This window comes from Trypanosoma melophagium (genome assembly GCF_022059095.1).
Source record: "Trypanosoma melophagium isolate St. Kilda chromosome Unknown ctg5segment0, whole genome shotgun sequence".
NCBI lineage: Eukaryota > Euglenozoa > Kinetoplastea > Trypanosomatida > Trypanosomatidae > Trypanosoma > Trypanosoma melophagium.
Window position 1 is genome coordinate 328,980 of NW_027125187.1, and position 14,221 is coordinate 343,200.

General features: G+C 39.7%; 4 protein-coding genes across 6 annotated transcripts; all 4 read left to right on the plus strand.

Annotated features, from left to right (window-relative positions):
* Positions 1-658: 658 nt before the first annotated feature.
* LSM04_005343 (Tubulin-tyrosine ligase/Tubulin polyglutamylase) lies at positions 659-2,593 on the plus strand (the record flags this gene model as incomplete). The annotated part of the gene is made up of 1 exon (XM_067329536.1): positions 659-2,593. The coding sequence occupies one exon, from the start codon at positions 659-661 to the stop codon at positions 2,591-2,593; it is 1,935 nt and encodes a 644-aa protein (XP_067187410.1).
* A 562-nt stretch (positions 2,594-3,155) lies between these two features.
* On the plus strand, positions 3,156-7,631 carry LSM04_006018 (uncharacterized protein; the record flags this gene model as incomplete). 2 transcript variants are annotated; one of them, XM_067329537.1, is made up of 2 exons in its annotated part: positions 3,156-4,468; positions 4,534-4,540. In XM_067329537.1, the coding sequence occupies 2 exons, from the start codon at positions 3,156-3,158 to the stop codon at positions 4,538-4,540; spliced, it is 1,320 nt and encodes a 439-aa protein (XP_067187433.1). The 2 variants fall into 2 exon arrangements, with proteins under 2 accessions (XP_067187433.1, XP_067187434.1); XM_067329538.1 differs by having other exon boundaries at positions 3,156-7,631.
* A 546-nt stretch (positions 7,632-8,177) lies between these two features.
* LSM04_006048 (P-type ATPase) lies at positions 8,178-11,831 on the plus strand (the record flags this gene model as incomplete). The annotated part of the gene is made up of 1 exon (XM_067329539.1): positions 8,178-11,831. The coding sequence occupies one exon, from the start codon at positions 8,178-8,180 to the stop codon at positions 11,829-11,831; it is 3,654 nt and encodes a 1,217-aa protein (XP_067187437.1).
* Positions 11,832-12,383: 552 nt separating this feature from the next.
* On the plus strand, positions 12,384-13,481 carry LSM04_000812 (the record flags this gene model as incomplete). Of its 2 annotated transcripts, XM_067329540.1 has the most annotated exons (2): positions 12,384-12,893; positions 12,938-12,964. In XM_067329540.1, 2 exons carry the CDS (start codon positions 12,384-12,386, stop codon positions 12,962-12,964), a joined length of 537 nt encoding a protein of 178 aa, XP_067187191.1. The 2 variants fall into 2 exon arrangements, with proteins under 2 accessions (XP_067187191.1, XP_067187192.1); XM_067329541.1 differs by having other exon boundaries at positions 12,384-13,481.
* Positions 13,482-14,221: the final 740 nt, after the last annotated feature.

Genomic DNA, 14,221 nt, shown 5'->3' on the forward strand with positions numbered 1-14,221 from the left:
GATACAGAGAAACCATGTGACAAAAACGGAGAGGGTTCCACATCGCTTATTCTTTATTTGTGTTTACCAGTTTGTGTTTCAAACGCAAACGTACATAATACTACATCACGTGGAGGTTCACTGTGCGGCCAAGAAACTCCCCACCTTGGCACCAAAACCCAATCAGACGAAAGGCCTTTTTATTTCATTTTTTTTTTTTGTTTTGTTTTTATTTGTGCTAATACTTATTTTCCTTTAATTTGAAACTCTGTTAATTTGATTTGCTAAGAGTGACATGAATTTTCTATGTGGTCACTAGCTCTGTACCCTACTCTCTTCCACGCCTTGGTGGGTTTATTAAAGACTTTTTATTTGTCAAGAAGCATCTTGAGATTGAATGGATGAAATTTGGTGTTTACATAATGGTATGAATAATTATACGTATTTGTTTTTGTTTTGTTTAGTTTGCTGAAGGGTTAGTGAAAAGGGGGAAGAAAAAGGCACTGGAATTTTCGAAAATGGAAATATTTTTTCTTTAAACAATTGTATATATAGGTGAAAAGTTTTTAATTGTATGATTGAGCTGTCAATTATGCATTTTTCTTCTTTTTTTTTCTTTCTTTTTTTGGCAAATAGGAGGGTCCCTCCTCTGCCCTGTTGTTCATTTAAAAAAGGAGATATGAAGCAAAGCTGTCGATTAAGAGTATTTCATACTCTCCCGAAATTGGGTTCTGTCTCTGAACTTGGACGTGAACAATCACAGAAACAACAAGAAGAGGAGCAAGAACGGCAATCACTGGTACCAGATTTACCAGTGTATTTGAAACCTAGTAGCAGTAAACGCCGAAAGGCGAGTTTTTGCTTTTCACGAATGTCAGAGGATAATCCTGAATATGCTTTTAAAGCACCTGCCCTGGGAACAGCTGCTCCACTTTTTTCTATCACTTCCTCATCGTGTGAATACTACGCTCTGAGGTTACCACTTTTAAAGGCAGGTTTTAAGCGTTTACCTACTGGAGTTAATATTAATATTCCTTCCAATGTCCTTTGGGGACGTTCTATATCACAAAACATTACCAAAGATATTTCTTCATATCCACTATCATCATCAGCATTAGGAGTAACATCATTGAGTCCAGCTCTCTCATCATCTTTACCACAAAAGCCAGATAGTGGTATTCAACATCTTAATGTTCCTCGTTTAGTTTGCCCTTATCAACGTTTTAATCATTTTCCTCAGAGTCATGCTAATCTGGGGTGTAAATGGGGTTTAACAAGACGATTACGAGGAGCATTAGATTTACATAAAGCAGCAGGTGAAAAACAACTCTTGTATAATTTTATTCCCCGTACGTGGGCATTCCCTGATGAAAAGGAAACACTTATGAAAGCTTTAGCGGAGGCGCCACCGACGCAAAGGTTTATTTGGAAACCTGCGCGGGGAAGTTGCGGCCGCGGTATATTTACTTGTATGGGTGGTTTAAAGAATTCTATGAAGTGGAAATCTATAGCGACAACTATTGAAAATCGCTTATTAGGGGAAAACTCTTTACTTAATCTTGGTAGTCGGAAATATGTTGTTCAGGATTATATTGAAGATCCATTACTTATTGATGGACGTAAAATTGATCTACGCCTCTACGTGGCTGTAACAAGTTATGACCCTCTTGTTGTTTACTTACATGAAGAAGGTTTAGTGCGCCTAGCTGTACATGAATATGATAGTGGTCAAGTACTAAATTTTGATCCTTTTCGTGATCTGACAAATTATTCAGTTGGAAAAAGATGGAATGCACGTAGTAAGCAACTTCGAGAACAGGAGGAAGTAAATTCTACAATTGATTTAAATCCAGTGCAACAACAACATCAACATCAGGAATGTCATCAACAAGAAGAAGAAGAAAAATTGGAACTTAAAAAAAGTTTGAAAGAGTTATGGGAGCATATTGATAATATGTACCCACTTCCTTTACATATTATTCCATCAACCACATTAGCGAATGCCCCACCATATAGACGAATGTCTGAAAAAGTTTGGGATGATATTGCATCTGTAATTGTTAAAACACTTCTTGCAGTTAAAAATCCTTTAACGAATGCATTGAATCATTCATCTTTTCCTGGAAGTTTTTTTGAACTTTATGGTTTTGACATGATGTTGGATGCGAAGCTTAAACCGTGGCTTGTTGAGGTTAACACATTACCCTCCCTTGCCAGTACCTCACCGCTTGACTACAGAGTAAAGACCAATATTATTGCAGATCTTCTTAATCTTGCTATGATTGAGCCCTTTGAACGTCCAGTTGAATGTTTTGACGGATTGGGTGAAAAAGCACGTCAATCCAGTATTTGTGATCCTCTTAATGCAGAAGCAGCAGAAGTGGTAAACCGCTGGAATGAAGATGTGAATAGCATGAGGGCACCAGTGGAAGATCATGAGGCGAGAGAAGAACTTTCTCTTCGCCTGCAGGATGAGTTAACGTACTCTCGTGGTTTTTGCCGTATTTTTCCACCACTATCGACACCACACGAATCTTCGCTAATGAATGAGATAAATTTTTTGTCTCGAAATATGTCTCTTTCTAAAGCGGATATATGGGCTTTGGAAGCGTGAATATCGCATTGCCAAAACCTACGACTGTGCTCATACTAGTGAGGTCTCTGTGTGTGTGTGTGTGTATGTGTATGTGTATGTGCTGGAAGAATTAAACAAAAAAACACTCCTGGATATGAGGAAAATACATACTCTGCACGTTTATTGCGTGGTGGTAACAAGAGATTTGGTTAAAAAAAACAGAAAGAAAAAATATATATCTGATTACTTTATACATTACATATAATTTATCAGAATTTGTGTAATTTAGTGTGAGGTTGAACATTACGGGTAGAAAGAACTCCCGGATGCTCCTTACTTCCTATACACACGAACACAAACACGTACCCAAATACACAGTTATCATGGGGCAGGTATATTGTCTTATTATTTTTGTTATATATATATATATATATATATATATATATATATATATATACGTGTGTGTGTATGTTTTCTTGCAAAATATTATTTTGGAAACGTGTACATGTGGGTTTGTGTGATTCTTCTTTTTCTTTTCTCTCTCTCTCTCTATCTATCTATCTATCTATTCATCTACGTCTGTGATAACTAAGGAGGAAGAATGCAGGAAAATGGTGATGACCTCCCGGCGCTTCTTCCCCTCTCACACCGCACTCCTGCCGATGAGGAAGCAGCGGCAGTACTTCTTGCTGAGTTTGGGGCCAGTGGACCCTATGATGATCTCCTTAATTTTACAGCTGCCTCAACGTGCGTTTTTCCTCATGGTGGTAGGGATGTATTTCTTACTGGTGCCGCACATGGCGATGACGGTGATGAGGATAATGAAGTAATTGTCACTAGTAGAATTACTGATGATGTAGATCATACATGGCCGCTTGAGTGTGTTGTACTTCATCACACAAATATACTTTCTTCAACTACAGCTATACCTCTTTGGGATGGTGTGAATGAAGTTTTAAATGGTACTAATGGGTCTAGTAATCCTGTTCTCCTTCGTGATGTTTTATTTTCTGGAACAACAGAACCTGAATCAGTGGATTCCTCTTATGTGCCTCAAACCATCCCAGATAATGGAAGAGATATAGAACTTTTAGAAAGTTTAGATGAGTTACTACATGAAGCAGATGTACTGCTAGCGAAGCGTAAACCTTTTGTAGATCCTATGAGTGAAGCATCTATACTAGAATGCCAACGTGCTGTGGCAGAGGAAGAGCGTTGTTGGACCCCTATCTCTGATATTGATAATAGTGATGATAATAATAATAATGATAATACTGTTTCTAATATGAATGCTGAACTCTTGAAGGGTCTAAAAAGAGCAGAAGAAGAGAGGGAATCAAGACCTACTCTCTTTGCGTATGAATTTGGACCTACATTGGAAGAAGAACATATTCTATCTGAGTGGGATAAGGCAGTAATTCGTTGTGAACAGCAAGTTGGGGTTTCTGCTCGTGATGTATTATTGGGTATAAATGAAACTGTTGCTGCACCTAAAACCATTGAAGTGACAAATAATGGAAACCAGTTGCAAAAAGAGGAAGAAGGAGAAGAAGAAACGGTAATTTATTCTCGACACCCCTTCTGGGAAGAGCAACAAAAAATAGTTCTGGAATCCATTGCAACTATGGAAACTAGAGATAGTGAATTGGAAACAGCAGCATGTGAACGGTTGCAGCAAGCTCGAGAAGAACGTCATCGTCCTCGTCGTGTACCGCCTGGTCAACTTGTGCTTGATAATTTCATGACACGTATAGATGCAATTGTTCCACCTATTGCAGTGGAAGTACAAGTACGCGCAATGGCTACTCAAAATAAAGATGAAGTTACACAAATACAGACAAATAATGATGGAAAAGAAGAAAATGAGGTTAAACATCAACCTACATTTAAAGAGCTTAAAACAGACAATTATGAGTCATGTAGTCTGGAAGAAATACAAAAGAGAGCTCAACGTGAGTGTTTTCTGGTGCGTTGTGAAGCTTATGAGGCCAGACGTATGAAGGAAGAAGATGATAGGATGACCTCTGAATTACAATGGCGTGAGGAAGAAGCTAGCCGAATTGAAAACTCTCTTAATAAATGTCTAGTAGAAGAGAAAGAAGCCTCTTATAGTATAATTGCAGAAGAACTCTCTGCTTATCAAGAACTTTGTAGAGAAAATGAGAAGCAAATGCTAATTATAAAAGAAAATGGAAGGTTACAGAAATTACATAACGTGGCACGGCTCGCTGATGACCTTCTAAAGGAGCATGTACGTATTAGGAGTGAGATCATGATGGACGAAGAAAGTTTAGTGAAGAATATCATACAAAAGGAGGAAGAAGAACGAGAAGTACTCCGACGTAAACGAGATCAGAATATATCTTTTATTGTTAAATCGGTAGAACAGTGGATTACTGCAGTACGAGAAAAAGACCCTCATGCCCGTATTGGCCCCGTAAATGCACAGGAACTCGCCATTCAAACTGTCACGGCGGCCTGGCGGTGTTGGACGACTTCCCCCGGCGGTTCCCCGGCGATGACCGGCACGGCCCTCCGCCTGCGGGCGCTGCGGGACGAGAGGCGCGTGGCCGTCGGGTGGCGGCGGGCCGGTGGGCGGGCGGTGGAGGACGCGGCCATCGCCCTCGACGAGGCAGTCCGATCGCCGAGTCCTCCACCCGCCAACGAGGGGCGGCCTCTCACCCCCATTCCTGTTTCGAATGCCAATGCCAATTCCAATTCCAATTCCAATTCTATTTCCATCTCGGATGCAACAGGAGTGCGGTTGGACGCGACGATGGCCAAACAGTTGCAGCCAATCACACTTGGTGGCGGTGGTGTCAATTCTGATCAGAGGCAGTTGGCGCAGCTCTGTCATTCACTATCCTTCGCGCTGGAACAAATCGCTGAGCTAGACCTTGCAAGTCTCGCAACGCTTACAGTGGGAGGAACTCGTGTAGCACCTCTTGTGCGGGAACTTGATCTCGGTGGTAATGCCCTTCGTACTCTTCCACTTGACGGTTTGCTGCGTGTTTTTCCATCATTGCGGCGTTTAGTGGCCAGTGATAATGGACTCTGCAATGTGGTATGGCGATCAACAGCAGCCGCAGCACGTGGCGTGGCAGAAGCACATGCACATGCAATCGCACGAACCGCACGTGTTACATATCTTGATCTTTCGTTAAATGCATTACAAAATATTGAAGCTGTAGGGAAACTTCTCTCATATCATCTTCGAACACTGGTAGTATATGCAAATCGTATTGAATCCCTCCTACCTTTAGAATCATGTTTGCGTCTGGAGTCTTTAGAAGCAAGTCGTAATTGTATTTCTTCTCTCGTAGAGCTTGAAAAACTTCGTCTTTTACAGACAGTTGATCTAAGTGAAAATCGTATTACAAATTTGGAACCCCTTGCATCTCGTGTTTTATTACAAAATCTATGCCTATCAAGAAATCAAATTCAAAGTCTTCCAAAAACTCTATATCTTGGTTTCTTACGTCAATTATTTATAAGTGAAAATCGTCTTGAAGTAATCTCTAGTGATAGTTTCTTGTGGCTTCCATTATTGTCTGTATTGCATGCTGAAAATAACAAATTGCGGGACCTCTCAGGGCTGGTACATTGCCCTCGTCTAACAACTGTTAGTGTTGCGTTTAATCAAATTCAACGTATAGAAGATCTTTTACCTCTTACAGCGTGTAAAAACCTTCAATCTCTTTCTGTTATTGAAAATCCATTTGTATGTAACTCTGATAATGACAATAAGCATATATCTCTGGAATTGAAACAGAAACTTCTTAAATGGTTTCCTCGACTTTCTGAACTTAATAATGAAAAAATCGGAAAAGGCGAACACGAGAAATATTTTTGGAATAATATGGAGAGTTTTCGATACTTGTGTATGGCTCGTAGATTACGGAAACAACGACAAGAAGAAAATATTATTGATGGCTTTGGATTTTCTTCATATTCCTTGGTGGTAGGTGATGATGATATACGACAAATGTGCGGTGAATTTGATTCTTATTCCCTATACAAGAATCCAATTTATGCCTATGCAGATATGTTTGCAGCACTAAAAAGTGATGTAGCTTTAACAAGAATTCAAATAGACCAAGATGTTCTCACTACTATACGTCGAAGACGTTATCATGATGCATTGCATATTGAAGATGAACTACGAGAACGACTTGGTAAATCAAAACAACACCTAAACCCAGTCGTACATCGTCTCTCTGATAAAGTAGAAGAATGTAATCGACGTGATACAATACTTTCAATGCAACAAGACCTTAAATCTTTACAAACAGCTACGATAGTAAAATCTAATATATTTATCCGTTCTACTTTGTATCATGAGAAGGCGCAAGCTTATAGAGAGTCAAAAGCAAAACTTGTTATTTGCGATTGGGTTCAACGATGGATGCTTGTTAAACGAGCTAAAAAAGAACTTCAAACACTAAAGTTAGTAAAGGCAGAAGAACAACGAAAACGATATGAAAAAGCTGCACGTATTATTCAACCTGTGTGGCGTGGTGCTGCATTACGGTCACGTCTTAAACGTATATTACATTTGGACGACGATGAGGATGATAAATTTGCCCATGTTTCTCTTGACTTTCTTGATAATTCCGAAATAGGACCTGATGGCAAAAATGACAGTAGTGGAATTGGAGCTGTACTTCAGAGTGTGCTTCAGGCCCACGCAACTCCTCCGAACTTCCAGGTAACATCCAACTCTAATGTAATTAGTGGTTTTAATGGTATTATTAATAGAGCTTCTGTTTTGGATGGCATTCTCTCACAGCGGGCTAGCTCGGCCACAGGGGTGAGACCAACACAGCCGGACCTTCAAGAGAAACAACGTCCGGAAAGTCAGCCGCAAAGTCTACCAGGGCCATCCCTACTGCAATCATCTAATCCATCAGCCCCATCCTTGTCGCCTTCTCGACTAGATGGAGAGTGGGGTGCACTTGTTAGTTCGCAGTTGCGAAGGAAACAGCGGAAGATGGAGCGTGCACACCGAGAAAATTTGGAGCGCGAGTTTATGAAGGATCCACTAAAGGTGAAGCGTGCTATGGGAGGGAAACGTTGAGAGAAAATGAAAAGATGATTCAACAAGAGAGGGAAATGATGGATTGGGGGGTTACATTCATGTGAAAGAAGAGCTTACTGTGTGTGTATGCATATGGTTATTTGTCTCTCTACCCCTTCAAAATTTCATCCTGATTTCTTTTTTTTTCGTTTTTGTCGTTCTTGTTGTTGATGTTTTTTTATCGTCTCTCTCTGTATCTAACTATCTAATTTTCTTTCTCTTTCTTTATTTCTTTTTTCTTTTATCTTTTACCTACCTTTAAAAGCAAACTCTAAAACCCGTGGTTTCACAGTGTCGTCCTTTGTTTCAAACCGCTTGGGGGAGGCGGTGGTGTCTGTGTTCGACAGTAACGAAGTTGAGCAAAGGAAAAGGTCCACAAACAGGAAACAATTTCAAGTTACTCCTCTGGTTCGATTGCGTTTCTTTGTTAGCAAGTGGCTTCGTCTTCTTCGTTCTGTTTTGGCTTTCGTATCTACTGCTCTTGTCGTTTTTGGACTGCGTCACGATCACGCCGAACAACGTAAACGAGAGTTGTGCGTCTCTAGCATGCGAACTATTACCCCTTTAGACACCAAAGTGGCCGCAGCACACCCTGATAACACTGTGAAGAACAGTCGTTACACTTTTTATAATTTTGTATTTCTAAACTTGTATGAACAATTTCGCCGTCCATTGAATTTTTACTTTTTATTGGTGGCGTGTTTGCAGTTCATCTCTGTTATTGCTCCAGTAAGTCCGCTTTCTACATTACTACCACTCGTATTTGCATTCAGCCTAACTGCACTAAAAGAAGGATATGATGATATTAAAAGACATCGACAGGATGCATTATATAATAATAAAAAACGTAATGTACTTAATCCTATTACAATGTCATGGCAATTACGTCGTAATCAAAGTATACGTGTTGGAGATGTAATTCTTTTAGAAGAAGATGAAGAAATACCATGTGATGTTGTTGTTGTAGCTGCAAGCTCTCAAACAGTTTATATACGAACAGACAATTTGGATGGTGAACTCGATTTAAAACCAAAAGAAATTGTATTTCCCCATATTCGTAATATAGACGAAGAAAGAGATCCTGAAGCTGCTGCCGCTGCTGTTAATCGTGATCCTCATATTATACATCTAGATGATTCTTGTGAAGTTCTTGTTGAAAAACTTTCTCGTTTAAAACTTATATGTCCTCCTCCTTCAGCTATGATTGAATCATTTGATGCACGCGCTGAATTTCATTATACTACTGAAACTGAAATAAATGAACATCCATCGCAAATTTCTCTTACTCATCATCATCTTCTTCCACAGTCATGTCGACTAAAAAATACCAAAACTATTATTTGTGTAGCGGTATACACTGGAGATGAAACTAAATGTGGTATGAACAAACGACCTGCACCTGTGAAATGGGCTAAAATTGACCAAGATGTTTCATGGTATGCAATTTTTGTTTTTTGCTGTCAGATATTGAATGCCTTTGCTTTTGGTATAACAGGATATCTTGTAAACAGAGATATTGAAAAACGTTTTTGGTACTTGCAAGTTCCACGCAATGAGGCTTCAGTACCTTTTTTTATATACCCGCTCCGTTTTTTTCTTTTGACAACCGTAATGATTCCAGTATCTTTTAAATTTGTTGTTGATATAAGCAAGTACTATATGGCTATGACTGTTGAGTGGGATGAGACAATGAAGCATGGAGGACCAGATAGTGAAGGATGTCGTGTAAAGAATTCTGGTATTTTAGAAGATCTTGGTCAAATAGATTATGTTCTCTCTGATAAAACCGGAACAATGACTCAAAATGTTATGGAACTTGTATATGTATTTGTTGGAGATGAAAGCTTTTCTTTACGACATGACAAAACAGATAATGATAATGATAATGGTGATGATTTAATTATGCCTAGAATGCCAAAAAATGAACGAGTTTTACATTTTGGACGAATTCTTTCCCTATGTAATTCAGTAGAAATATCAGAATCAAGTCATCCTCTACAAGGTATTCCTTATTCTTCATTACAATATCAGGCTGCATCACCTGATGAAGAGGCTTTATGTCGTGGTTCTGCTAATCTTCATGTAAGACTTATACGCCGTGATGCACATGAATCTGTTCTTGATGTTAATGGAGTAGAAGAAAAATGGATTCATCATTACACATTTCCTTTTTCATCTGAACTAAAAACTATGGGAGTTATTGTTGAAGAAAAATCTTCAGGAATAATTTATTATTTCGTAAAAGGAGCAGATGATCGAATATTTGAAATGACAAGAAAATATTCTTCCTCACCATTGGGATCAGGTTCAACAGCAATGAGAAGGGGGTCATGGCAAGATTCTCTAAATTCTCATCTTGAAACTTATGCAATGCAAGGTTTACGAACATTATTGGTGGCTGAAAAGAAAATTGATAAAAGAGATCTTGAAATTTTTCTAAGTCAGGTAAAAGCTGCAGAACTTGCATTGCAAGGAAGACGTGAGAGATTACAAGAATTACGTTCAAAAATGGAAACTGGAGTTCAAATTACAGGTATAACTGTTATTGAAGATAAATTACAAGAAGCAGTTAAAGATACAGTTCAGGATTTTCTCCAAGCTGGAATTAAAGTTTGGATGCTTACAGGTGATAAGGTACAAACAGCTGAACAAATTGCTCTTGCTTGTGGTTTGTATAATCCAGGTAACCGTGTGCTGCGTATTGTCTCAGGAAGGAATAATAATAATAATAATAATAATAATAGTATTAGTACTGGAAGTGGAAGTTGTAGTAATGATAATGACCACAATGCGTGGGAGAGACATATGATGGAACTTTCTATACCGTCTACTGCTGTTGCAAGCAGAGGAGAAGTAGTAGATGATGGAAGACCATTGTCAGGTGCAGATATTTTTAATGCTGAAGCAACATGTAATGTTGATTCTTTATCAACTACGGACTGTCTTGGAACAAAAACTAGCGGGGAAAGAGGTGGTTATAATACGTTGACGTCTCCACCTATGAGTAATTGTCCATGTGTGTTGGTGATTGAAGGTGGTACAGTATTGGAGCGTATTCTTAATACACCATCTCTGGCAGAGCGATTTGCTGTTTTAAGTGATGCATGTGTAAGTGTTATATGTGCTCGAGTAACACCCAGTCAAAAAGCTGCTGTAACACAATTTGTACGTTCTAAAGGTTTTATGACTTTGGCAGTTGGGGATGGTGGAAATGATGTGGCTATGCTTCAAGAAGCTCATGTTGGTGTTGGTATTGTGGGAAAAGAAGGTAAACAAGCTGCTCGTGCTGCAGATTTTTCTATTGCTCGTTTTTCAGATCTTCGAGCACTTGTTTTTGTTCATGGACAACAATCATACACACGTACTGCGTATGTTATTAAGTACAGCTTTTATAAATCAATGCTTATAAGTTTTATTCAACTTGCATTTAATGTTGTTGGAACATACGTTTCTGGAGGAACTTTTTGGAACAGTTTTAGTCTTACATTATGGAATGGAGCTTATACACTTCCTCAAACTTTATTTTTCTGTTTGGATCGTATTGCCCCACGAACTGTTCTTGAACGACATCCCTTTTTATATAAAATGACACGTCATGCTACAGATATGAATATTATGGAATTTTTTGTGGTTTATATTATCCGTGGTATTGTACAATCTGTTGTGACACTATGGCTTGTTTTAGCCGTATTTGGTTCAAGTTTTGCGCTTCCAGATTCCGGAAGTTCTGCATCTAAAGATATAACTTTTTCAGTGGCCTACTCAGCCCTTATTTTATCTCAAATGCTAACATTAATATTCGAGTCGCATTCTATAACATTTCTTAATGCAATATGGATATTTGGAATGCCTCCAGTTTATGTTGGTATAACTGCCCTGTACTCTTACCTATCACGTGGTCAATATTATGGGGTTTGGGGAAAAACCATGAATATAATATCTTTTCTTACAGCTGTTGGTATAGGATGCGCTTTGGTTCTACCGGTATGTGGATTATTGGTTCTAAGAAGAATCTGGTTCCCAGATCCGCGTGATGCTCTTCGAACAGCAGCTGTTCGGAGTCGCTTGCGACGTATACCACAGTACGGATTTGGAAGTTGCTTATCTCGACTCAATCGTTGGCTTTTGTGCGTGCCGGAAGAACCCTCGCACTTTATACAAAACCCACAACCTGCGCGTGGTGTGGATGAACTGTGCTAAATAGCCCTATCAATTCTTGTGCTCCTCGCTTGGTGTAAAAAAAAAATATATTTACATATATAGGTTTATATATATATATATATATATATATATATATATCAAAAACTCTTTTTTTTTCGTTATTGCCGCACATTCTTTAGTTGTTTTATATTTTACTTTTTTCTCATATTTATATGTATATTTATATATATAATATTTTTAATTGTGTTTTTTTTTTTGTATTTATGTTTCTAACTTGTGCTCATTACCTTTTTTCTTGTTTCTAGTCAACTTTACGGGAGTTGGTGAGTATGATATGGGAAAAGAAAAAGACTTGACATCTGTATCTATTTTTACAGTGATGTGTTTGTCTGTGTGTATGTGTGTTTCTTTCTTGTTTTTTTTTTTCATCCTCTCATTCTCTTTCTTCCCCTTTTTGATTTTATTAATATCTAAAATAAAAAGAGTCAATATAAGGGCCCTGTCCTTTCAGTTCGGTGGTCTTTCTCTTTTTTTACGAACCAAAGAGTCGTATATATATATATATATATATATATTTGTGAAAGAAAGAAAATGTCAACTCTTTTACCACGCTGTGGGACCTGTAATGCCGTATTTGAGACAACTGAGGCTGTGCGCAAACACTACGAGTCAGAATATCATTTGCACAATGTACGTCTGCGTGTTGAAGGTCAGCGTCCATTGACTGCACAGGAGTACAAACACCTACGTGGGGCTGAGTATGATGATGGAAATCAAGATGGACGTCCACAATTTGCCTGTAAATTGTGTAAAAAGACGTTTCATTCCGTACAGACTCTACAAGCTCATGTTCGCTCAACAGCACATCTTATAAAAAAGGAGCAGCGTATTCTCGCACGCGACTCTGATGCAGCAACTGCACTCACTTCTACCTCATTGGGAAGTGCGGCTATTGGACTGCACCGTCGCCATAATGCCAAACGTCTCAAGGTACCAGATTCATCTACGAATACTAAAAAAACCGCCAAGGTAGGATTAGAAGATCGTGAAGAGGATGTAAATGAAATGCGTTGCCTCTTCTGTGGTGTTTTGTCGAACGATGTTGAGGAGAACCTGCGACACATGAGTGCGGCTCACGAGTTCAGCATCCCCCTCCGCCACCACTGCAGTGATGTAAGTGGACTCCTCTCGTATCTTGCCCGCAAGACGAATGGTCTGATCTGTCTGGTCTGCGGCGAGAAAACCCGCTCCTTCGAGTCGCTGGAGGCCCTGCGGGCGCACATGCGGGAGAAGAGCCACGAGCGGCTGGTGCTCGGCCCCGAGTATGACGACTTCTACGCAATTCGCCTCGACGGGGGGGCCGCGGCGGCGGAGCGTCCGGCGACGGTCGAACTCAGCACGAGGGACCCCCGTCGGGCGGTGCTGCGCCGCGAAGTCGACGTCCCGCTCCCCCGCCGGCGGGAGGCGGAGGCCACCGCCACACAAAGACGCGCCATTCTCGCCGCCGAACACGAGGCACTCGCCGTCGCCAGGCGCGAGCAGCAGGAGGTCATGCGTGTGCAGAACGCCACCGCCATGCAGATGGCACAGCAGCAGCAGGGATTGTACCACAGACACCAGCTAAAGGTGAGTTTGCGCACCAATAAACTCCATCCAAAGGGCTACGATGGTGAAGGACAGGTCAATTAAAGTAAAGAAATGATAGGGTACTCCCTCTTAAAAAAAGAAAAAGAGTCAAATTGAGGAAAGAGGGGTCGGGGGCGGGGTGTGTATAGGGAGGGCATAGTTGTACAAGACACTCTCAGAAAAAAAAAATCCCTGAAGGATACCGCTTCCCATTGCTTATTATTTATTTTAAGAGAGGTGAATCTTTCTTTCTCCTCCTTTATCTTTTCCTTTTTTTTTGATTTTCACTTTTTTCTCCGAAAGTGTATGTGACGAGTTGGTGATTGTATTTTTCTTGTGCCACGTATCGCTGTTGTGTTGTGGTGTGGGGGAGGAGGGAATGAAGTGAGAAAAAAGAAGTAATAAAAAAAAGAATAAGGAGTAGAGAAGAACCACAAAAGAAGGAGAATAAAAGAGTGCAAACGAATCGATTAGCTGGTTAACGACTTGAAGTCTTCTTTTTTGTTTCTTTGCTTCGCTTCATGATGACTGACGTTACATTGAGTGTGTGGTGTACCCTGTGAATTATTGTTGAGAAATTTGTGTTGTGATATACTTCTTTGTACGGGAGTATAAATACGCTAGGGAAAATGTTACCCTAATAATTGTACTTTTTTTTTCTTTTTTTTCTAGAGTGACTGCAATAATTGAAGTATTAGAGATTTAGTGGGGTAAGGGTGGTGAGAAGTTCGGTAGCGTCACTCTAGGAGAAAACGAAAAAAAAAGTAAGAGCAAACTAAAATTATAAATATCATTGGTGTCTT